The 25,450-nt window shown below is 43.7% G+C and overlaps 1 protein-coding gene and 1 pseudogene across 2 annotated transcripts in view; one reads left to right on the forward strand and one right to left on the reverse strand.

Moving 5' to 3' along the window:
* TMEM67 (transmembrane protein 67) overlaps positions 1–14,230 on the reverse strand; it is a 50,900-nt gene extending 36,670 nt beyond the window's left edge. Inside the window, exons 1-6 of one of the 2 annotated variants that reach the window (XM_055125474.1) lie at positions 14,005–14,230; positions 11,143–11,231; positions 8,553–8,646; positions 6,179–6,278; positions 4,010–4,079; positions 3,844–3,918 (exon numbers count right to left, since the gene is read on the reverse strand). In XM_055125474.1, coding sequence (XP_054981449.1) covers positions 3,844–3,918; positions 4,010–4,079; positions 6,179–6,278; positions 8,553–8,646; positions 11,143–11,231; positions 14,005–14,230 — 654 coding nt within the window. Of the gene's footprint in view, positions 1–3,843; positions 3,919–4,009; positions 4,080–6,178; positions 6,279–8,552; positions 8,647–11,142; positions 11,232–13,289; positions 13,410–14,004 lie in introns of those variants that run through there. The other variant, XM_055125475.1, reaches the window with a different exon arrangement.
* Positions 14,229–15,923, forward strand: LOC129401679 (40S ribosomal protein S5-like; annotated as a pseudogene).
* Positions 15,924–25,450: the final 9,527 nt, after the last annotated feature.

Below are 25,450 nucleotides of genomic sequence, written 5' to 3' on the forward strand. Positions count from 1 at the left end.
GTTTATCTACACATCATCCTAAAAAAATGTGACCAGAAAGCAGCATTCAGAACAAATTTTTTGGACTTAAAACCAAAAGAGATAAATCCAAATAATATGGACTCTGGCACCACAGATGTTAAAGAAATCTAAAAGGAGGCTAAGAGATAGGATAGCAGGTAAAGGGCTTGCCTGGCACGTGGCCAACCTGGTTTCCCTCCCCCCCCCCCCCCCCGTTCCCCTTAGACCCCCAAAGTACTATGGATCCCTGGTTCCCCCTGGTTCCCCTTAGACCCCCAAAGTACTATGGATCCCTGGTCCCCCCTGGTTCCCCTTAAGACCCCCAAAGTACTATGGATCCCTGGTCCCACAAGGAGTGATACCTGAACTCAGAACCAGGAGTAAGCCTTGGGCACTGTCAGGAGTTTCGTCAAACCCCAAAATACAATAACAAAAAAATCTGAAAGAAAATTATGAATCATCATTTGCATCCCTTCCATAAGCAAAATTTTCAATTTTTCAAGGAAAAAGTATGTGTAAAAGGCTGAAGAACATGAAAAATACTTAGTAAAAATGGAAAAGGAAAAAATGCCAGCTAATGCAGGAAGTCATAGATTATGCCAGTGATAGTGAAGTAGTATTTTCTTTTATGAAATAATACCTACACACCTTGATCTGGGAATTTAGAAACATTTAGAAATTTTATCTTAATAATGTCTCCAAAATGAAAAACATCTATTTGCATGAAACAGTTAACAGCAATATGATTAGTAATAAAATGGTATGCATTTCAGCATATGAACTATAGTAACACCTACTAAAAATTATATTTGTTGGTTGAGCTGGGAACAAGCTATAGAAAAACCAAGGATGAACCCAAACACTGTTGAAAACTAGCAAAGAGAGCCTAGTATTTCAAAGGCAAGTCCAAATTTAGTACAAATTGAGCTTTATTTTTATTTGTTGTTGTTGTTGTTTACTTTTTGGGTCACACCTGGTGATGCACAGGGGTTCCTCCTATCTCTGCACTCAGGAATTACTCCTGGCAGTGCTCAGGGGACCATATGGGATGCTGGAAATCAAACTCGGGTTGGTCACGTGCAAGGCAAATGCCCTACCCGCTGTGCTATCACTCAGCCCCAACAATTTGAGCTTTAAATTAAAAAGAATGACAAGTTATTAGCACAAAAATTCTGTTCGTTCTTGGTAAAATTAGTTGATATCTAAATAAAGAATTGTGAAATTTTTAAAAATAATTTAATAATTGATTCAAAGTCATCACTAGCTGCTGAAACAGCTATCTTTGAAGTCTCTAAGATCTCAGATCAACTCATTAATGATAGTACCTTTGTAATGGAAAAAAGGAGCAGAAACCACCATGATAGAGGGAACCAAATTTATCATCACAAATAATTGGACAACCTAAGAACATATATACACACCTCTTGCTGGTGGGCTATGTATAAGACCTATAGCATATTCTTGCCAAAAGATGCTTCATTTAGCCTAATCACAAGAAAATAATTAGAAAAACCCAGGTTATAGCTACAGCGGACTTCACTCTCAAGGGTCATGGCATAAAAGTAAACACAGCAGCAACAACAAAATCCACAGAAGCACAGAAGAGAGTATATTCTGGATTGAAGCACATGAAACAGGCTAACTGCAGTGGGAGGTCCTTGGGTGGGTCCTGCTCCACTGCCCCCGCGAACGGGGCCTGGGAGATAAAGGGCATCACCAGAACAAGTGAGCAGCTGTAGGCATCAACAGAGCATCAGGTCATTCTATTATACTAACTTTAAATTTCTTAGAAGTGATATCACAAAAATGTCCTTGCTCTTCGGAGCTACATAATAACAAAGTGTTTAAGAGCAAATTGTCATGTGGATATGATTTATTTTCAAGTAGTTAAGGAAAAAAATGTGCATACATGCTTTTACATACAAAGAGATAAAGCAAATGTGGTAATAATATATGTAAAAGACATTATTTCTTAAACTTTTTTCATAAATTTATAATTTTTCAAAATAAAAATTAGAAAAAAAATAAGGTTCTGCAGCAGTCAAGGGTTAAGGCACATGCATGGAGCTATTGGTGTTTTTGCCCTGACGCCACGTGGTCACCCCCAGCATCACCGTGGACAGCCTGGAGGCTCCACGCATCACCTGGTAACACTTGGAGCACAGGATTCCAGCAGCAATGCACCAAGGACCTAGCCCTGAATGCTGACCCCAGGCGTGACTGGCTGAGAAGCTTCTGAGTCCCTCTGAGAACCCTCCCTCCACAAAGGAAAATACAGAAACGAATCTCGTGAGCTAACGGACCAAATCATGGAAAGCAATGAAAAACACCATCCGATAAACACAAGACATCTTTGCTGACTGGCATACACATCCCTGGGGTTGAAATGGATGATCTCCCTCATAAAACTCTGGAACAGTATTTACACTCCTTTGTGTATTTACAGTATTTACACAACTCTGTGTTACCCAGGAAAACATACGATCTGTAATGCTGCCAATGTATTTTTCCAATTAGAAAGAGTCTATGGATACAGGGTCAGGAAGATTGCTCCATAGTTGGAAGCCTGCTTCACGAGCGGGGGGTTGGGGGGGGTGGGGAAGACAGCTGGAATAGAGAAGGGATCGCTAAGAAAATGATGGCTGGAGGAATCGGTCGGGATGGGAGATGTGTGCTGAAAGTAAATAAAGGACCAAACATGATGAACCTCTCAGTATCTGCACTGCAAACCATAATGCCCAAAAGTAGAGAGAGAGTATGGGGAATACTGTCTGCCATGGAGGCAGGGGGAGGGTGGGAATGGGGGGGTATACCCAGGATATTGGTGGTGGGGAATGTGCACTGGTGGAGGAATGGGTGTTTGAACATTGTATGACTGAAACTGAGATTCAAACATGAAAGCGTCAATAAAATAAATTTTTTTTTTAATAAAAGAGCCTATATTACTGAGCTAATACAGTATTTTAGACTAGCTGGCAATTATAGTCTCACATAAACTAATTAACCTGCATTCTGGCACACCAGTCTGGTCTCACGAAACTGATGGCTCTGAACTGGTCATTTACAGACTGTGCACCCTGCATGCTGGAACACTGTATGACTGAAACCCCGTCACGAACAGCTCTCTAAGGGTCTATCTCACAGGGTTCACTTAAAAAATTCACTGTTATCACTGTCATCCATTGTTCATTGAAAATTGTCCAGCCTGCAAAGTGCAGGCATGATGCTGGATTTTTGTTTGTTTGTCCTATTTGTTTGTTTCTAAGCAACACCCAGCAGTGCTCAGGCTGCCTCCACACCCTGGGATATGCCCTACCACTACAGCACTGCAAGATGTTTGAATTGAAGTGTGTATGTATACAGTTTCCAGCTCTTTCTCTTAAGGGCATCTGCCTTTTTACTGTAATAAGCAATATGAAGTAAATTTGTCTGTGCCTGCTCGGGGCAGGCTTGGGAGTGGGTGAGGAATTGGGTACACTGGTAGAGGGAAAGTCAGACTGGTGGTGGTACTGAAGCATCAGATGCCTAAAACAACTGTATCATGAACAACTTTATATACGCTGCTTATAAAAATTTTTTTTTAAATATGGGCCCAAGAGATAGTACCATGGGTAGGGTGCTTGCCTTGCACATGGGTGAACAGGATTTGATTCCCTGCACCCATGTGGTCCCCCAAGTCCTGCCAGAAATGATCTCTGAGTACAGAATCAGGAGTAAGTCCTGAGCACTGCCAGGTGTGACTCCCCCAACAAAATAATTTCAAATAAAGTTACATATGCATATAGTCCCACTAAAGAAAGAACTGAAAAAATAAAACAAAAACAAAAACTGAAACATACTTACAAGCTCCCCATAACGAATAGCTGAAATTCTACGCAGAGGAAAATTCCCGGTGTTGGAAATACACAATCCCCCTGTCTTCACAATAAATAAATAAGAAAAGAGTTTATAAAAAGACGTAAGAAATTTCATTTTAAAATATAATCTTTGTCAATCTGATAATCCTTACTAAAATGTTAGGCTCCGGACATGCACACGACCCGCTGGCATTAATAAATGTCGGTTCACATCGGACACACCTGTGAATATAACAAAAAAATTTTAATAATTAATATTTCTTAAATATTAATGAATTGTACCATACTTAAGAACTTATTTTTCTAGACTCAAAAATATTTATTTATTGAGGTAAGTGATTTTTAAACTAGTAACACTGGTTTGCATAGCTTTTGTTTCTGCTCTAGTATTGGGTCATAACCAGCAGTGCTCAGGAGGTATTCTATTCCTGCCTGAGCCCAGGGCCTGCTTCCATGGGGTAGGAGCTCCAGGGATCATGAGGAACCAAAATCCAATCTGAGCTCTTGCATGCAAAGTATGTGCTCCGCCCATTGGACCAGCTTTGCAGCCCCTGATTGGAGCAGTTTTATTTCACTCTTTCTATTATAAGACAAGGTATAAATACAGCTAACCAATAACAGGAAAGTATTCTTTTGAAGCCACATGAAATTATAGCACGAATATTAAAAAGTAAAGTAAATAACCATCACTCAAGAATCCAACAAAGTCATAAAGAAACTCAATCTGTTTTTATAAGCTGTTACTTCAAATATATTCTCATTTTATCTACAGCAAGGCAAAAAGTTACTGTAGTCAAAAAGATACACACACACCTACCTCCTTAAAAAATATTACCAACATTTTTTGAAAGAAATTTTACTAAAAGAAAGAGAAAAGAAAACACACACAAGAGAGAAAGCTCCTCAGGGAGATGGAAGAATTTCATGAAGTATAAAAAAGTAAAAATTATAGGCTGGAGCTACAGCACAGCGGGTAGGGCATTTGCCTTGCACGTGGCTGACCTGGGTTCAATCCCCAGCATCCCATATGGTCCCCCGAGCACCGCCAGGAGTAATGCCTGAGTGCAGAGCCAGGAGTAACCCCTGAGCATTGCTGAGTGTGACCAAAAGAGCACCCCCCACACACACAAAAAAAGGAATTATATATTGGCCCAGACAGTACAATGGGGAAGGAGCTTGCCTTTCACATGGCTGACTGGGTTTGATGCCTGGCATCCAGTTGGGCCTCCCAAGCCCCACCAGGAGAGACCCCTGAGTGCAAAGCAAGGAGTAACCCCCGAGCCCTGCCAGGTTTGCCCCCGACACCAAAACAATGGTACAGCCCAGTCAAAATAGAAACCAGTCCACAGTGAGATGACTATAACCAATACTTGTCAAGACTACTCATCATCTTTGTTCAAGAAAAGTATTTAATACACTCCCCTTTGTTAATAAATAATATAGCAGGAAGAAAAGCACCTAACGAGGTGGGTCTCTGATGGGGTTACATGAAATTTCATTGCTTGGAAGAGAGAGTGGGCAGGAAGTGGGCTGGGAGGGTGCAGACCCCCACACGGAGTACTGGTATTGGCATCAGCCTGGGAGACAGACGTCTGGTCAACCATACAAGGCGCTGGGGAGCAAACACAGCTCAGCTGCGTGCAAGGCGTGATGGTGACCCACTGTACTAGCGCTCCAGCTCTCGCTCAAGTATTGTCTATCTTAAATTTGGAAACTGAAGGCAAAAATGCACAAAGAAGGAAGTTATCATGCAGGCTAGAAAATAGTAAACAAACTGAAACAGGGATAATAATTTGAGTTAGAAAAAGGGGAGCTATGCATGCATAAAAGGAAAACTGAAAGTAATAAGAACACAGGGTAGTTTTATTGTAACTATGTTTCAGTTTATTGATGTGATCTTGAATATAACTGGCGCATAGAAAAGCTGCTGAAAATAGATGTGATTATTACATAAATCCATTATGGAGGATGTAAGACTTATATAAAACACAAAAAATAGCTATACTTTATTGTGCACTATTTTGTAGCACTGTTAAGAACTTTACCTATTTATTTCTGAGCTGTCGTAGCAGCCTGTGAAGCAGGTGGTGTATCTCTGTTCTAGGGACTAAGTGACAGATTTACTGACTGTCTAAGGTCAAACAACTAATAAGGTCTGAGCTTTATTCTGTCATTTTCTTGGTTGCAACTTCTTTTTGTGTGAATGCCTAATTGAGTCCTACTAGGTTAAGGAGCAAGTAATCATGATAGGAAAGTACTTTAAAAAGACAGATTCTACATAAATATAATTAAGTGACACAAGCGTCCAGAAGACTGCTTACCTGTTTCCTAAGGCGTCCGCCACAGTGAAAGAGTCTTCGCTGTCATTACAGAGCTGACACCTTGCTTGAGACAACAATGTTCCATCAACATTTCTTTCCACTAAATGATTTAGGAACAAAGACATAACTGATCACCAACATATACACTTAGGGAAATGCACATGTAACGATTACTCTAAGCATTCTCAGGAGAGCTTATTTGCATAAAAGTCATGTCCAGTAAAACCGCAAAGTAGAAAAATAGAAAAATGAAGCCTTTCTAAAGAAAAGGAGAAACACCCAAGAGGAGGGCATGCGCGGGGCTGGAGTGATAGCACAGCGGGTAGGGCGTCTGCCTTGCACACAGCCGACCCGGGTTCGATTCCCAGCATCCCATATGGTCCCCGAGAACCGCCAGGACTAATTCCTGAGTGCAGAGCCAGGAGTAACCCCTGTGTATCGCCGGGTGTGACCCGAAAAGAAGAGAAAAAAAAAAAAGAAGAAGAGGTCGTGCTCTCCAAGAATGAATGAGAACTGCAGAATGTGAGAACGAGCCCAAGAGTCCAGAGGCCCTTCCCCCGCCAAAGCCCAGGTGTGGGAGGCCAGGAGAGTCCTTGTAAGACCAACTTTGTAAAGGTGACAGGGAAGCATCGCACCCGGAGCGAGCACATTCCCTTCCTCCACCTGGAGCACCCTCCATCCTGGGCCGCACGCATCTCAGCCAAAGATGTGCACTCTGGCTTTTCCCCCACAGAAGCCCATGTTCATGCCTAAACACATTATTCCTCTCTTTTCCCACAAATTTCTCAATATATGACTATTTTACTTAAATATAGATATATATAATTTGTCTATTAATTTATTCTTACTTATTTGTAGAAGTTTTATACATATTGTAGAACTTAGCCCTTTAGAATTTCTCTAACTTATAGATATTATTTTTCTTCTGAGATTATGATTTTTGTTTAGCATAAAATTTTAAATTTTTTAATGCAGCAAAATTTATCAAATTTTCCTGGGGCTGTAGTGATAGCACAGTGGGTAGGGCGTTTGCCTTGCACACGGCCAACCCAGGTTCGAATCCCAGCATCCCATATGGTCCCCCAAGCACCCCCAGGAGTAATTCCTGAGTGCATGAGCCAGGAGTGACCCCTGTGCATCACCGGGTGTGATCCAAAAAGAAAAAAAAAAAAAAAAAAAAAAATTCCTGATAACACTTCTCATACCTCTTTAGATCTATTCCACACCAAGTCTACAAAACTTTTCCTAAATTTTAGTAATATTTCATAGATTCATACTTAATATTTAAACAATTGATTAACCTAAAATGCATTGTCTTATTTTTGAACTATACCCAGTGGTGTTTGGGGGACACCATGTGGCACTGGGGGTCAAAACTGGGGCTCTCACATGTGGAGCATTTAACCTGTCTTCCTAGCTCTAAAATTTATTTTGATAAGGCAGAAGCCCAAATTAAGTTTTTCAGGTTTTCCCAGTACTGTTTATTAATCTATTTTTCCTCCACTGATATGAAATGCCCCTTTATGACATACAACATTCCCCAAAGATTTTATCTCTTAATTCTTAAGAGAGTGCTTAACCCCAATCAGCCATTTCTATATCAATGTACCTGTCACATATACTATTCAGCAGCTATAAAAATGTGTTCAGGGGGGCTGGAGCGATAGCACAGCGGGTAGGACGTTTGCCTTGCATGAGGAAAGCCCGGGTTCAATACCCACCATCCCACACGGTCCCCTGAGCACCGCCAGGACTGATTCCTGAGTAAGCCCTGTGCATCACTGGGTGTGACCCAAAAAGAAAAAAAAAATAGTGTGCAGTATCTAAAGGAATTGCTCTTTTCAAATTTTTTTCACCTATTTTTCAGATAAATTTTTCTTTAAAAACCAGAGGCCAGAGTGATAGTAGAATGGTCAGGGCATTTCCACGTACAGAGCCCCTCCCCACAAAAAATCAGGCAGGATATTTTTATACTCTTTCCATTGCCATGATGCTATCATTAAATTTTGGAAAATGAAAAAATAATACTGTTAAGGGCCAGTGAGAAGGCAGGTTCGATCCTTGACTCCCCTGAGCACTGAGAGGGGTGACCCCCAAGCCAGTAAATAAATAAACAAATAGGGTTAAGATGCTGCCCTTGCTTGTGACAGAGCCAGGCTCAGTAGCCTGGGACGCCCCACGTGGTGCCCCGGGCACAACTTACTCACAAGTCCTCACAACTTACCCCCAGTGTGGTCTGGAAATGTAAATGCCACCCCCCAAAAACTGCTGAGGAATCACTAAGCTCTTTCACTGAATGACGACTCCTTACCAGAAACACCACTGCGACTCAACAAAGTCATCAGTACCATTTCACTGAGAACCTATGTCTCACCTAGAATGTGGCCAGTGGGACACTGGCAGTTTCCTTCTGCAGTTAAGTCGCCAGGGCAAGCGATGCAGTTCCAGCCGTCTTTGGTGACACCTTTCTAAATTAAAACAACAACAACAAAAACATTCCATATGCAAGTTGCATCAACATTTCGTGGAGGAGCCGGGAAGAGAACTCAGAGGCCTGACGTGCAGGGGGCCCGGGCTCCATCCCAGCACTGCACGGCCCCGTGCCCCACACAGTGACCCGCTAGCACCACTGGAACAACTCTGCGCACTGCCAGGCGTGGCCCCCAAACAAAAGTAACATTCCTTGATAGTCCATTGACGCTTAAGTCCAGGGTTAAATGACGTGTTGTATCCAGGTCCTGTACTTGAAGGGGACGCCCCCAGCTTCCACTCCAGCCACGGAAAAGGATGACCCCGGAGGTTTCTGGAGCCCTTCCTGGCTGGGCCTGGTCCCACTCCGTGGGTGCGGCACACTCATGGCTACGGCTGGCAGGGAGGGCACAGCACCGGGGCGACATGCAGCAGCACCAGGTGAGCAGAGGTTGCCGGGGCTGGAACCCAGGGCCTCCCTCATGCCTCTGCCCTCCCAATCACGCCAACTCTCGTGAGACCTCACTTAACTCCAGACCATGAGTCATTTATTCTTTCCTCATGATTTTTCAGTTCAAATAAGTCCTTATTTTCAAATTAATACCATTCAGTCCTTCCACAAGCACAGAGAATAAGATAATTCAATGGATTTTAATCAATTGACAATTGGTAGTTTTGTGTCATTTCCCAAATTTATTTGGCTTACCACCCCCTTTAAAAAGTAAAATCACAGGGCTGGAGCAATAGCATAGCGGGTAGGGCATCTGCCTTGCACGCAGCCAACCCGGGTTGATTCCCAGCATCCCATAAGGTCCCCTGAGCACCGCCAGGAGTAATTCCTGAGTACAGAGTCAGGAGTGAACCCTGAGCATCGCCGGTGTGACCCAAAAAGCAAAAATAAATAAAATAAAATAAAATCACTTAGCACAGCCCGGCAAGCTACCGAGAGTATCGCACCCACACAGCAGAGCCTGGCAAGCTTCCCACGGCATATTGGATATGCCAAAAACAGTAACAATAAGCCTCACAATGAGACACGTTACTGGTGCCCGCTCGAGCAAATCAATGAGCAACTGGATGACAGCACATCCCGGGAAATCTATCTGCTTTAGATGAAAATACAGGATGAAGGCCATGAACACACCTGCAGCTACTACCACCCCCACCCCAACCATTTCGGGGTCTCCCAGGCGTGGTATCACTCGCTCTGGAACAACCAGAATTCCAAAGGAATTAAACTTAAAACATCAAATGAAAAGTTTTGAGGGTCCAGATAGTATACTGATTTGCACTTGCCTGGGTTCAATCTCCGGCCCACATATGGTCCCCAGAGCACCAGCAGAAATGATCCCTGAGTCCAGAGCCAGGAGTGAGCCCTAGAACCTCCAGTTGTGGCTCAAAAACCCACAAATAAATAAAATTTCTGAAGGTAAGAGCAGTAGCATAATGCAGGTGCGCCTTCCATGCAACCCAGTCAGGTTAAATCTAGTTAATAAAGGTTTCTGGAAAAATAGGACTTCACTCAAATTCTCACTCTGCATATTATAGAATTTATGAAAAATGGTGACAAACATGGATAACACCAAAATTAATAGAGAATATGAAGAAAACTGCTGCCACCTTTTTTTAAGTTTGGCTGAAGAGATGCTATCTGAGGGAATGCTACTGTGTTTGGCAGCATGGGATTGTTTTTCGAGTGTGATGGCTTAGTAATATAACTGAGGAATAACGCTGTTTGGCAGCTGTTCCCAGCAGCAGACCTCTACCAGAGACCATCAAGCTGGGTCAAGACTTCCAAAAATACACAGTAAGTATCAAAATAATCATCAAACATACAAGTACATGTTTGGAAATAAATTTGAAAAACTTGGAGCTTCATATTAATTTCCTAGATTGCATCTAAACCCACACATATATCTGAGGGGGGGGGGGGACTGAGCACAGCTAGTGAGCCTGTGGCCGTGGCCAGAAATACCGAGCCCTCCTCACTTTGTCCAGACTGATGCCCGGTGCTCAGCCGTGGTGTGTGGGCACACCCAGGGGCCACGGGGATCCAACGGGGGTCCTAAGTATAACCCCTTCGACTCACTTTCCTGGACACTGTTTTTCATTTTTTTGTTTGTTTTTCATTTTTAATAAGACAAGAAGAAGTATAAAAGCTGGAATGGCAAACAGACTTCTAATTATCAAAAATCAAACATGATTTTCCATGAATCAAATAGAGTACCGATTCACTAAATTTCTCAAAATTTTGGTACAATGCAAGCTACCGAGAGTATCCCGCCCGCACAGCAGAGCCTGGCAAGCTCCCCGTGGCATATTCGATATGCCAAAAACAGTAACAGCAAGTCTCACAATGGAGACGTTACTGGTGCCCACTTGAGCAAATCAATGAACAGGACAACAGAGCTTCAGTGCTACAGTAAAGAAATATTAGAGTGAACCACTTAATCTACTACCTTTTATTGTAAAATTTAAAAATAAACACTCCATACCATGTTTTCTGGGCATTTTTTACAAGTAATACCAGGTCCTCCCATATTAGCAATCATATGAAATCCTTGCAGACACACACATGAAGTTCCTGAAATGAAAAGAACCAATTTTGACCTTGATAAATAAAGATCCAAGACAGAAACATATTAATAGTTCCTAAGATCATGAGTAAAACTGGAGTCATACAGCCTGCATTCAAATTCAGAAACATATTTTGTCAGTTCAAATCCTAATTCTGAAGAACTGTATCCTTGAGCAAGTTACCAAACAAGTCTATGCCTTAGCCTCCCCTTCAGCAAATGGACAATAATAACTTTCTAAGGCTCATATAAAGACAAGGTTAGTTGTTTTGTTCTTGGGCTCTTTTTGCGGGGGTAGGGATGGGCGATTGAATTAACTTGGCTCACTTTTTTTTTTGAGATTTTGGGTCACACGCAACGATGCACAGTGGTTCCTCTTGGCTCTGCACTCAGGAATTACACCTGGAGGTGATCGTGGCAAATGGGATGCCAAGGATCGAACCTAGGTCAGCCATGTGCAAGGCAAATGTCCTCATCACTATACTATCATTCTGACGTCCCTCATAATTGAAAAAGAATTAGCTCAGGATTCACTTCTGGCAATGCTTACGGGGTGGGGGTCAGGGTGAGGATAACACAGGGACCATATGTGGTAATGAGAATTGAACTAGGGCTGGCTGCATGCAAGGCATTACCCTCAGAACCATCTCTCCAGCTCCAACAGGAATTGTTACATGTAAAAGTATTAGAGTCTGTCTGGCAAACGATGAATGTTGTGTTCGATACCATTTTTAAGTACAAGCATTAAGTACACCATTAAATTACTGAACTACCAGGGGCCTGAGGATGACAGCTCAGTACAAAACACCTGCCTGGCACGCACAAAGCCAGTGTACTCACAAATTCAAACTCAGAACTCCAGAACACATGCCAAAGAATCATGCCAGCGGCTTCTGCTGTAGAGACCCCTGGTGCCACTGGCCATCACAAAACAACCAAGGGCCAGATCAATAGTACAGTGGGTAGGACGTTTGCCTTGCACGCTGCTGACATGGGCTCAATCCCCGGCATCTCATATGGTTTCCCAAGCACTGCCAGGGATAATTCCTGAGTGCAGAGCCAGGAGTAACCCCTGTGCATCACCGGATGTGACCCAAAAAGCAAACAAACAAACAAGAGGAGAAATTAAACACAAATCTATATATGCATAGAGAGAGAGAAAGAGAGGCTTGAGTATTCTGATTTTATTGAGAGGGTCACAGCTGCTGGGGAGTTTGCGGCTATTTCCAACAGTGCTTGATCCTGCTGCTACTACAGCCACCAGAGTGACACAGAGCAGTGTTTGCGGAGGGTGGCATGGGGAGCTGGAACCTAGGACCTCAAATGTACAAAGGCACGTGCTCTGCCACCTGAGATCCAACTTGGGTGAACTATTATATTAAAATCAAATGTTATTAGCTGCATGGGGAGATTTTCTGTATCTATATCACCCAACTAACCACAGAGTAAATGAATCCTACTTTACTTGAAGAAAAAATACACTTAATTTTGAGCCACTTAAAGACAATCGTAAGCGCCAACTGATCAGCTCTTAAAAATAAAAGAAAAAACTAACAGAATGGTTAGAAGAAACCCTAATCGTGATGAATTTCCACCTTGTCACTTTCCAGATCAGGAAACTGAAGCTCAAGTGGGTGAGGTTTTCAGTATCCTACTAAATAGTAATAGTACAAGGGCTAGGGAGCTTGCCTGGTCACAGTGGACTGGGATTTGATCCTTGGCTCCACAAATGATCCCCAGAAGCCACGAGAAGTAAACACCCTCATCACAGCTGGTTGTGGCCCCCAAACAAAGCAAAACAAAAGAAAAGAACTAAGCCCAAAATAAATCCATGTTATGGGCACGTGCACTCGTGTACTCTAAAGTGCAAATACACAGATGGAGACAAGACAAAGCTGAAAGTTTTTCAGTCTCCAATTTATGTGACAAGCAGGACACTAAAAAACCTCACCTTCGTAGGCTTCAATTGGCTGATCTGGAACGTGACAAGGTGGAAATTCATCACGGTTAGGGTTTCTGGGTTTGAAAGGCAAGATAAAGGGTTCTCCGAGTAAATAAATGCTAACCTCCTTAAGCTGTCCTGTCACCAGCTTCTCTGCCTCTTCAGATTTCTTTGTTACCTTCGGAATGAGCCACTTTGCAGATACCTCCCTTAAAGGATGCTTTAGCTGTGGCTCCGTGGCGTTTGCCTTGTACGTGGCCAACCTGGGTTCGATCCCCAGCATCCCATCTGGTCCCCCGAGCACCACCAGGAGTAATTCCTGAGTGCAGAGCCAGGAGTAACCCCTGAGCATCGCTGGATGCGACCCAAAAAGCAAAAAAAAAAAAAAGGAGCAGGACAGATACAGAATCATCTCCCTCACAGGCGGGATATAAAGAAACACAGGAAAGAAACAACAGACACTGAAGGGCAACAGACACTGAGAACTCGTCTGCAGTAGGAAGCAGATCACGGGCACTGGGACTCGGTGGAGGGAAGCTTGGACCCCGCTGGAGGGTGTGACGTTGGAAAGCCCTTGCAGGAAACCTTGCCAGTATCAATACTGTAAAGCACAGGACCTAAAAATGTTTATATATATACATATATATATATATTTTTTAAGATTTCTGATTAGATGTGGAGGCTGGCGCTGAGAAACTCGTTTCTTCTGGCAAGGGCTCGTGGGGGGTGGGCTGGGGGCTCTCCAGGGTCCTTGGCGTGCAAGCCGCAGTCCCGGGAAGCCGGCCGACGCGCTTTCCCGGGAACGGGCCTCGCGCAGGGCAACGCAGCCGCCCACTCACCCCGCGCGTCCCGCTCCTGGTGGGCTCCGCACGGGGCGCAGGCCAGCGACGAGATGTCAAAGTACTGCTCGTGGCCGCACGTCTCCGGGCGCCGGAAGGGGAGGGAGAAGCTCTGGGCCCGCGACACGCAAGGAAGGCCCAGCAGGAGCACGGCCTGCAGGAGCGCGGCCCACGCGCGGCACCCAGCCGCCATTGCTACCCCAGCGACGCGCGCGCCGGTCGCCATGGAGACGACGCCGGGGCCGCCCCGGCATGCTCCGCGCCGAGGCGCTACGGCTGATTGGACAGCTCCCGCCCGAACTGTAGCTGATTGGACAGCTCCAGCCCGAGCTACAGCTGATTGGACAGCTTCCCCGCTGGCGCGGCCTGGTTGCTAGGTTACCAAGGTCGCGGGAAATTGACGGGTTTCCGAGGGTGGGCGGCAGGCGAACTCGCCGGCAGCTAGACGCGTGCATCCCGTTATTTCAAACGTGGGTTTCTGAATCTGGAACTCAGACCCATGGGTGGGACAAGATACCAGTTCCAAGTGCCCCCCTTAGAGGGAGGCTGGGGGTAAAGGAGGAGGGGGGCTGGAGGATGGCGGGAAGGAAACAGGGCATTTGTGGTGGGAAATGTACGCTGGTGGAAGGATGGTTGTTGGATCATTGTATGACTGAAACCCAATCATAAATAGCTTTATAATTGTGTATCTCATGAATATTCCATTAAAATTTTTAAACAATAATGTGGAGTTCATGTCCACTTCAATCAGCTTAATGAGTGGCTGAATAAATAGTAGTACTGGTAACAAAAAATATATATACATATATATATATATATATATATATATCAGTTCCAGGCATTGGGAATACCATAGCCAAAAGAGAGAGAGAGATGATGATGATGATGATGATGATGATGATGATGATGATGATGATGATTATAGAACAGAAATTAAGAGTAAGTTTTGTTTCAGGCTGGGGAGAGAGAAAACTCGGATAAGGTGCTTGCCTTCCATGCTTAAGACCAAGGTTCAATCCCTGGCATCCCATAAAGTTCCCTGCGCCTGCCAGGGGTGATCCCTAACTGAAGAGATTTGAGTGAGCCCTGAACACCACCAGGTGTGGTCACCCAAGCAAAAAAAGTTTTGTTTTATTTATAACGGAATTTATAAAGGTTCCATCATTTTCATGTTAAAGGAAGCATCTGGAAACATACACACTCACCTTTTAAAAGAATGGGACCAAAACCCGTTTCTTGTCCGTACCAGAGCAACACGTGGTCCTCGCTAGGCGTTCAAGATGCCTGGCCTGTGTCTTCGGGAAGACCGAGTGGGAGATAGCCCCACCTACAGTGGCAGAGACGCCTGACTTCAAGCTCTTCTGGAAATGGAGCAACGACGACGTGCAGGTAAATGACATTTCCTTGCAGGGTTACAAGGCGGTGAGGCTGACGTATGCCAAGTCCCTGCCCCACAGTGCGGACGCTATGCTGCTGAGCGCTTCCACAAGGCACAGTGCTCCCTCATGGAGCCTCACCATGGTGACGCTCACAGCAACCAGGCAAGAAGCTCCTGACTGTCCCCATCTTCAAGCATGCCTTGGAGATCCTTCCTCTGCTCACCCGGGGTAGCCCTCTGCAGTTCTAGTGAATGCCATCAGCAACAGTGGCCCAAGGAGGACTCCACCCGAATTGGAAGGGCTGGGGCAGTGAGGCGGCAGGCTGTGGATGTGGCCCGTTGCAGAGTGAATTGGGCCATCTGGCTGCTGTGCGAGGGTGTCCTTGAGGCTACCTTCTGGTACATAAAGACTTGTGGAGTGCCTGGCTGGTGAGATCATCATGCAGCCAAGGGTCCTTCCAATTTATCTGCTATCAAGAAGGACGAGCTCCCACGTGTGACCAAAATGCAACTGTTTATCACCAGGCTGCTGTTTCAATAGATCTTTCTGCCTTTTGGGACAGCCCCCTCCTTCCCACCCACCCCCAAAATGAAAAAACACTGAACTATGTAGTACTAGATTCATATGGCTCAAGCACTAAACAAAAGCCTTTCTAAAATACATCTAAGTAGTTCGAAAACTTTAACTAGAGTCATCACCAGATCTAGTTTTTCTCACATGACCACAAAAGACTAGTTTGCATTCAAGTCTCTAATTTCTATTACACTGGAGTTACATTCTAAAGCTATTTTTTAAAAAGTAATCTAAAAATTATGTTCAGCTACTGCAAAGTTACAATATCTGCAGTGAATGGAAATAATTATCTGAATATAAGAGTAATTTTAATAAGACCAACATGAACCCATGTAATGATTAACATGGATTCATGAGGGCATGGTCAGAATTGTGGAGATTAATCTTCAAAAGCTTCTTATGGGTAGATTTTTAGCTAGCCTTTAATGACTTTATAATGTTATGTACATACTGTGGTGGACTAACATTTACTCATGCCTACTATATCATTAAAGCAATGAAATTGGTCTAGGGAGATGGCTCAATTGGCTGAGTCCCAGTCAATTCCTGGCACAGCTTGGTCCCCTAAATACCACAGAAGTGACTCCTAAGCACAGAACCAGAATCAATCCCTGTGCACTGCCAGGAATGACCAAGAGGCAAAAATAAATAAATAAATAAATAAATAAATAAATAAATAAATAAATAAAATTATTCATGGTGGTCTTTGTGTTCCACATTGCACTGTGCTACGTACTTGACGGCATTACTCTTTTAATATAAACTCTTTGAGAGACTGGAGCAATCGTACATTGGGTAGAGCACCTGCCTTACACACAGCCCACCTTGATTTGACCCCAGTATCCCTCTATGGTCCCCTGAAGCTGAGCGGGAATGATCCCTGAGCACAGAACTAAGGCCTGAGCATAGCTGGGTATGAGCTTCCTCTCCCCAACAAAATTTAATATTTTAGGACCAGAGAGTTGGTCCTAAAACCACTAGCTCAGGGGGAAATGCATTTGCCTGGCAGACAGTTTGTTCCATTATTCCTAAGGAGTAAGTCTTGAACACAGCTGAGTATGACTCTATAACCCCCACCCCTGAAGTTATATTTTAGAGTATAGTGAAACTAGAATATAGCTCCAGCTGACCAACTCTAAAACTTATTATCAACACTTTACATGACTTCTTTATGGAATAGAGAAAACTAATGGAAACATTTATGAGTGGAACAAATGTGTCTTTGCTGAACAAGATGATTGTGCCATAATATGCCACAGACAGTGAAATTATGATTGTCTAAGCTCTTTGGCATTGAACCTAACAAATTAGCCTCCAGGAGGTAATAAAGTATATTTATCAGTATTTGAGACACATAAATTTGCAGTAACTATAGATATCGCAGGTTCAGCTGTACAAACTACCCACTAGTAAATCACAAAGAATGTTAAATAAAACTTTTCAGCATAAATTGGGGCTGTATAATCAGGGATAATATCTTTATTGCTAGAAATGGCCCCAAGGCCCCCAGCACCATTATGTGGCCCCTTTAAGAAATGAAAGAGGGGAGACTCTCCAAACAATAATAGTTTTGTTGAAATATTGAATGCAATCAAAGTGAAAGTAAAGTGAAATTTATCAGTTACACAGGCAAGGGGGGGCTAGGGGTGGTGGGGAGGGCTAGGCATGTGGGGGGCTAGGAGTGTGGGGGGACGGGGTGGAGCTATACTGCGATTCTTGGTGGTGGAATATGTGCACTGGTGAAGGGATGGGTGTTCGAGCGTTGTATAACTGAGACCTGAAAACTTTGTAACTTTCCACATGGTGACTCAATAAAAAAAATTTTTTTAAATGAAAAAAATGAAAGAGAATGGGAAGCAAGGAAATACTGAATCGAGGAGCAGAAAAATTGAGCAAGATCACTTTCCCGAGTGAAAGAGAAAAATGTAGAAAATAATTTTGAAAAGGCAATAAAGTGGGTAGTAGGTAATGGGTAACTGGAAAATCATTATGAGATTTCAAATGGCAACCAAAGTGAGGCAGATAGAGAAGGCAATGGAATTTCTGGGAAGAAATAACACCAACTAATCCTAAGGCTGTCAGAACCCCCCTTGTGAGCACAGGAACTAAGGCCTGATGAGACCTTTACCTGGTGCCACACAGACCGGAAGTCTAGACAACCCCTCCAAGAGAAGCCACACCAGGAACAAAGATCAAGAGAAAGAATTTCAAAGAAGACCGTCAGTTAATCGCAAGTCTACCCCTTTGGCAACAGCCCTAGCGAAGGACTCTTGCCTTGGTAGAAAGCCCCACATGGACTGCCCGAGCCCATGTGCTGCTATGTCCATGCATTGTGGCTGAGTTTGAGCACATGTGTCGCCGGCATCTCCCCTCTTTAGATGTGTACTTTTATCTTTTCTTTTCTTTCTTTCTTTCTTTTTTTTTTTACTTTTTGAGTCACACCTGGTTACTCCTGGCTTTCCACTCAGGAATTACTCCTTGCAGAGCTCAGGGGACCATATGGGATGCTAGGAATCAAACCCAGGTCACCCGCATACAAGGCAAACACCCTACCCCTGTACTATCACTCTAGCCCCCATACTTTTATGTTTTCACATCTAATGCTGGAATGTATGCAGGGCTCTCCATCTTTGGAGAAGCCTTCATTCTCTCTCTTTCTCTCTTTCTCTCTCTCTCTCTCTCTCTCTCTCTCTCTCTCTCTCTCTCTCTCTCTCTCTCTCTCTCTCTCTCTCTCTCTCTCATCTCCCTCCTTCCTCTTCCTCAAAACCTCCAAATACCAGCCCAAACTCCAAGAGGTCCCGGCAGCCGGAAGTCACGCCCTCAATCCACCCTCGGCGCCATCTTGCCACAATCAATAGAGAAGCGGCCCGGAAAATGCTCTGGACCCGAATTGGGGCCAACAACACTGGGGAGCCAGAAGGAGAAGATGCAGCCAGCACACCTTCTCCAGATGGAGCCCTGGCGACACTGAGCAGCAACAAACACGGCTCTGGGATTCGGGACCGGGACACATCCGAGCCGCGCGGCCGCGTTAGACCTTTTCTAAAACCTGAAAACATACAATCTTTTAATGGAAAACCAATTATCAAATGCTTCCTTAATAGGGTTATCTTGTTTGGGGGTATAACTCCCACAACAATAGTGAGTTTGGTGTTGAAATATGGAACGTAATCAAGGCGAAGAGAAAATGAAATGAAATTCATCATTTATACAGTTGGGGGGGCGGGGGGTATACCGGGGATTTTTGGTGGTGGAATATGAGCACTGGTGAAGGGATGGTGTTTGAACACGGTATAACTGAGACATAAACCTGAGAACTTTGTAACTTTCCACATGGTGATAAAATAAAATAAATAAAAAACACAAAAAAACACCTCCAAATAAAATCTCTCTCTCTCTCTCTCTCTCTCTCTCTCTCTCTCTCTCTCTCTCTCTCTTTTATTTTACTACAGATCTCCTGAAATTCTTTTCTGTGAGAAAGAAAAGAACTCAACAGGCCTGGACAAGGCCTAGGACTGACTTTCCTTTACTGCAAAGAAACATTTCTAGCTCCAGACTGAGTACACAGTTCCAGAAACTGGGTGGTGGGGATTAAGTCCTGTGCTTGTAGAATACGTGGGCGTCAGGTATGGCTTAATGACTACCAAGGGGGCTGGCAGGATCTGAAGTCCAGGCCCTGCAGGGGCACATCTAAGACTATCAGTCTAGCCGTTCTAGCCAATCCCTGCGTGACAGCGGTGGATTGGGAGAAAGTGGCTGTCTCTCCTCGTCTTCACATCAGTCACCCCGGGATCCACCGATACCCCCTATTCTGGAGTTCCCTGTATCTCAATTTAGGATGTATAATTTCCTTCTTTCCTTCCTTCATTTTAATGCAGGAGTGGTGACAGTCTGCATTCATTCATAGTTCCCAGGTTCTTCTGAAAATATTGAGTAATAAAGATCCCCAAACTCAGAGTTTGAAAGTAGAAAATTTTGTTATAAAGTCGGAGAAAGGGAAAGGAACTAGCCGAGTCAGGGAGGATCTTGGTATAGAACTAAATTAACAACGGCTCTTTTTGTGTTTTTTAAAATAGGAAAAATGGGTCTTTGTGTTACAGAGAATGCAGGAAAATTAAAGATAAGGGCTTTTTGTTTAGTTTTTAATGAAAATTGGGCTTTTTGCATTTCTTATTAATTGACAAGAATGTTCCAAAGAGTATTAGGGTCCAGCAGATCCTTGTCTGGTCACTTGCCTTAAGTCATTGCCCTTAGATGCCCTAGGCATGCCTAAACTCTGGGGCAGAATTTTATGATGGACAATTGTTAATTCCCTGTTTACCAGAAAAAGCCCAGGAATTTGCAGAAAGTGAAAAATGTAGGATGGGCCAGCCAAAAAACCAGGACTTCTCATAGCAGCAAGCAAGGGTAAACCTCTTTCAATTTCCTCTTTCTTTTTCCTTGCCTTCTGTCTTTCCTTTTCTTTCCTTCTTTCTTACTCTTTTACTTACTTGCTTTCTCAATCTTTTTCCTTTCATCCCTTCCTCTCTTCTTTCCTCCCTTCCTTCCTCTAAATTTCACTTTCTTCCTTCCTTTCCTTTCTTTCTCTTCTACCTACCCTTCTCTCTCTACTCTACCATTAATGTAGAAGCAGATAGGAGATGAACTAGAGAAGTGTGGGGTAGAGGTAAAGTTTGCAGAGAAGGTTAAAGCTGTTTGGTTATGCTAAGCATGAATTGTTGACTGAGCTAAAGAGGGCTAATAGAAATAAGTATTGAGGTTCAGTTTACAATAAAAGGTACAAAGCTGGAAGGCGAACATCTAGGTTGTTCTAAAAGTCTTTCCAGGGGCTGGAGCAATAGCACAGCAGGTAGGGCATTTGTCTTGCATGCGGCCAACCCAGGTTCAACTCCCAGCATCCCACATGGTCCCCTGAGCACCGCCAGGAGTGATTCCTGAGTGCAGAGCCAGGAGTTAATCCCTGTGCATCGCTGGGTGTGACTCAAAAAGAAAAAAAAAGTCTCTCAAGTTTACATACATTGTAAGTGGACTGTACATTAGCATAGTCCTCTGTTGTCGGTGGACCCCACGGTGGCTCACATGAGTCGGGAGGAGAGAAAGATGGTCTCCTTCTGATCCATCTCTGCCACTCAGCACCCAGGCTTACTGGGTTCTTGTCTTGCCTTGCAGAAAAGAATTTCAGGAGTAGATGAACAATGAAGTTAGATGGATTTTATTTGGAGGTTGTTAAGGGAAGGAGGAAGAGAAAGTGGGAGAGAGTAGAGAGTATAGTGCCTTAGTTCTTGTTTTTCCTGTTTTCTGCAAGGTCGGCACTTTTTTTTTTCCTTTTTGGGTCACACCTGGCGATGCACAAAGGTTTCTCCTGGCTTTGCACTCAGGAGTTACTCAAGGGACCATAGGGGATGCTGGGAATCAAACCCGAGTCAGTTGCGTGCAAGGCAAATGCTCTACCCACTGTACTATGCCATTGCCTTGGGAGGGGGCCTTCCCTATCCTGCCTACATCACCTGTACAGGATGACACACATGTTTGTGGTTTGGGTTTTAGGGTCATACCTGGCTGTGCTCAGGGTTTGCTCCCAGCTTTGAACTCAGGAACACTCCTGTCAGGGCTCAGGGAACTATATGCAGTACTGGGGACTGTACCTAGGTCAGCTGTATGCAAGTACTTTACCGGCTATGCTATCTCTCAGGCACTCCACGTTTTTAGAAACTTTATTGTGACCATCATTCTTAGTTTTTATTGAATGTATTTAGAAATATGTGAGGATAAAGTAAGGTAGGAACACAATTTCTAGAGAGAACATGGGCTTCTCCAGAGTGGGAAAAGCAGAGAAGAAAGAAAAGGACAGAAAGACAGAACAAGGGCTCAACAGAACAAGGGCTTGAAAGATCAAGCCCTGAGTGACTTTGGGGAAGGTTATATACAATTCCTTCAAACATGCCCTCCACACACCCCCAAATTCTTTGTGTACATAGAAGTTACTCTAGGTGGTGCTGGAGCAATAGCACAATGGGTAGGGCATTTGCCTTGCACGTGGCTGGCTCAGGTTCGATTCCCAGTATCGAATATGGTCCCCCGAGCACAGCCAGGAGTAATTCATGAGTGCAGAGTCAGGAGTAAACCATGTGCATTGCTGGGTATGACAAAGAAAGAAAGAAAGAAAGAAAGAAAGAAAGAAAGAAAGAAAGAAAGAAAGAAAGAAAGAAAAGAAAAAAGAAAAGAAAAGAAAAGAAAAGAAAAAAGAAAAGAAAAGAAAAAAGAAAAGAAAAGAAAAGAAAAGAAAAGAAAAGAAAAGAAAAAAGAAAAGAAAAAAGAAAAGAAGTTACTCTGGGCATTGTCACAAGGGAAGCCTTTCACTCTGATGATCTTTCATAATCTCATCAAGACCTTAGTCTTCTCTCTTTCTAAGGGAACTTTTCTTCATCTGGTGGTGCCACATTCTCCAAATCCAAAGAGCTCAGGACTTGTATCTCAAAGGGATGAGGCTCTATGCCTTTGGGCTTCTTCAGGGTTTGGTGATCTCTTTTTAAATTTTGCCATTCTTTAAAAGTACATTATCAGGGACCCCCTACTTATCTGCCTACAACAGTACTGAGTTCATCATTCACCTAATGGCCCTTTATATTTAGAACCCCTGATCTCATCTGTCTGCACTGTCTCCCAGGTCATACTCTCTATAGATAGTAAACCTGGTCTTCTAGGGAGAGATGTCTTGATATTGGAATACAAGAGCCTCAGTTACCAGTTACCAGTTGCTAGGTTTAATAGATTAATGTACAGTTAGTTCTAGTTCCTTCACCAATCCTTCACCAACAGATAATATTGATGCTTCCCAAGTCTTTGAGTAATTTGGGTGCATATTGTTTCTTATGAGCATTTCCTACTGCCAATTTAGAATTCCCAAGAGAAGTGATCATCTATCTACTTCCTACTTGCAAAGTTTTATTGCTATCGGCTTCTGTACTACTATCTTCATTCATGTTAACTTTTGTTTCTTTTGGAAATTTCATTTTTTGCTATTTTATTTGAATTTCTGGAAGGGTTGTAGCCATCTAAACTGAAAGCCAAAATAATTTGTTAATTTGTCTTTATATACATAGTCTGAACACTCTTTAATCCAGTCCATATTGCTTAGTTATAGTGACCTTATTTTTATTTGTGTCTGTTTCTGGGCCACACCAACCAGTGCTCCCGGGCTCTATACCAGGGATCAACCCAGAAGGCTACTCCACTACCAGAAATAAAGTCCCTGCCTCCCATGTGCTTTAACATACTTTCAGACCTTTGAACTAGCTCTCTTGTCCTGGAGTAATCTTTTGAAATGCAGTTCTAATATGTCACCTGTCAGCTTAAAACAGTTCAGTGGTGTTCTAGTGGAGAGTTCAAAGTCTTCAAAATAACCTGTGACCCCCAGCAGAATCTGACTTGCTCCAGAGCCTCGCGCTGTCCCTTGAACTCCAGTGTGCTATGTTAGTCACACAGGTTTTTAGTTTTCTGAATGCTGCCAAATCTATGCACTGTGATCCCCTTTCCTTCTTTCTTTTTCTCTTCTGGACTTTAAGCTTCTGTAGAAGCAAGGACCATAAGTATTTTCATTCACCATTTTATTTTAGTGTGCCTTCTTTAAATAATGAGCATCCTACTAAAAAATGCAAGTGGACTGTTTTGCCACAAGGGGTGATGAACATACCGACAATGTGCCAATATTTTGTTAATCAACCGTTGGATGTAATAAGGACACAGTACCCTGAGATTGGCAGAGCCTGGCAAGCTCCCTGTGGCGTATTCGATATGCCAAAAACAGTAACAATAAGTCTCACAATGGAGACTTACTAGTGCCCGCTCGAGCAAGTCTGAATAACGGGGTGACAGTGCTACAGTTCTACAGTGCTACTGTCTTATCAGCACTTGGAATTGTGAGGAACACAATGTAAGCATATAGCATCCAGTTGTTTCAAGGAAAATAATAAAAATTGTTTCACTCCCCTTATTTACTAACTTGTCTTTATCCAAACTTCAAGGAAGTGCTTCAATATATTTTCTCCTTCCATACTCCCTAGGAAGAAAGCAGAAGAGCTAAATAGGGGTAGGTCTTATGGGACAATTTTTGGGTCTGCCTACCAAGCATGGTGTCAAGCATTGTACAGTGCATGTTACCAATGTGAAGGATCCAGACACTTCTATCCATCCCAGCTTGTTCTTGTAGTCATTATAAAAACACACAGCCAATAAAGAACCGTGTAGGACACATTGCAAGAATGACACTTTATAACCTTTATAAGACAAGACAGAACAGGGAGGTTCGGCTGATGTTTTGAAGGCTGATGGCCAGTGGGTCTCTACTGACTGCTGTATGACATGCCACACTCTTCTCATGCTGAAATAAGAAGCCTTTGTTCTCTCCTCTCCAAGACCAGACTTAATCACTTGAATCACTTGTTTCACTTGTCTTCCCGTTGATCTTCGAGTTGCTCAAGTGGGCGCCAATAATGTGTCCACTCGTCCCTGTCAAATGCTAGTGTAGCCCAATGATATCTGCTCACTTCAGGAACAGGTAGAGCCTCAAACCGTTCGTTCATTCAGGGTTTTGATGAAGAAGTCTGACGATCTCATTAGTGGGAGGCCACATGGTCTTTTGACGTCCGTGGAATCCAGTTGGAAACAGCTCTAGTCCAGCGGTTGTCTCTGAATCACATTACATGTCTGGCCCATCTGATTTTTGATTTCTTGGCAAACGAGACAGAGTCCCTGATTCTTGACCATTGATGGAGGTTGGAACTCTGGATTCCTTCTCTTAGTTGAGTGAGACGTGATACTCCTAGCATAGCTCTTTCAATTCCTCTTTGGGATACCCGAATAGCCCTGCCCGCGGCCTGGGGCTCCCTCAGAAGCCCCCAGCCCCGCCTGCCTTATCTGAGCCATCTTGCCCACCACCCTGACCCCTCCCTCTTTCCCAGGCTAGAGGCGTGTCCTCTCGTCAGGGGGCGTGGTCTCAAAAGTGGGCGTGGCCTCTTTCTGGAGCAGAGGCCGCTTAGCAGTTATTTCTCCCATTCCATGCATGGTGCTTTGGCCACAATCGATATAATCTATTCCTCTGAAGAATACCCTGGTCATCTTAGTCACTGTATGTTAATAGTCAACTAGCCTATCCTAGCCTAATTTCACAAAAACTGTCAGTTGCACATAAAGTCCTTTGTGAAAAGATCATAGCCCCACATCTTCAGTTAAGGCCCCTCTCAAGCTAAGGAGAGCGCCTGATAGTAAAACCCATAACAACATGAAGAAACAGCGAAAATCGCCACCACCAGGAGAGATGGAAGGGAGGATCTCAGTAACCTCAGCAGCGTCTTCCCAGATATACAACCTCCTCTCGGATAAAGAATTCAGAGAGGAAATCATCAAGATGGTTGATGAACTCAAAGCAACTATGGGACGAACATCCAATAAATTAAGGGAGGATATGGATGCAGCATTGGAACGGTCCACCAAGA

This window comes from Sorex araneus, chromosome 2 (genome assembly GCF_027595985.1).
Source record: "Sorex araneus isolate mSorAra2 chromosome 2, mSorAra2.pri, whole genome shotgun sequence".
In the NCBI taxonomy this organism is placed as follows: Eukaryota; Metazoa; Chordata; class Mammalia; order Eulipotyphla; family Soricidae; genus Sorex; species Sorex araneus.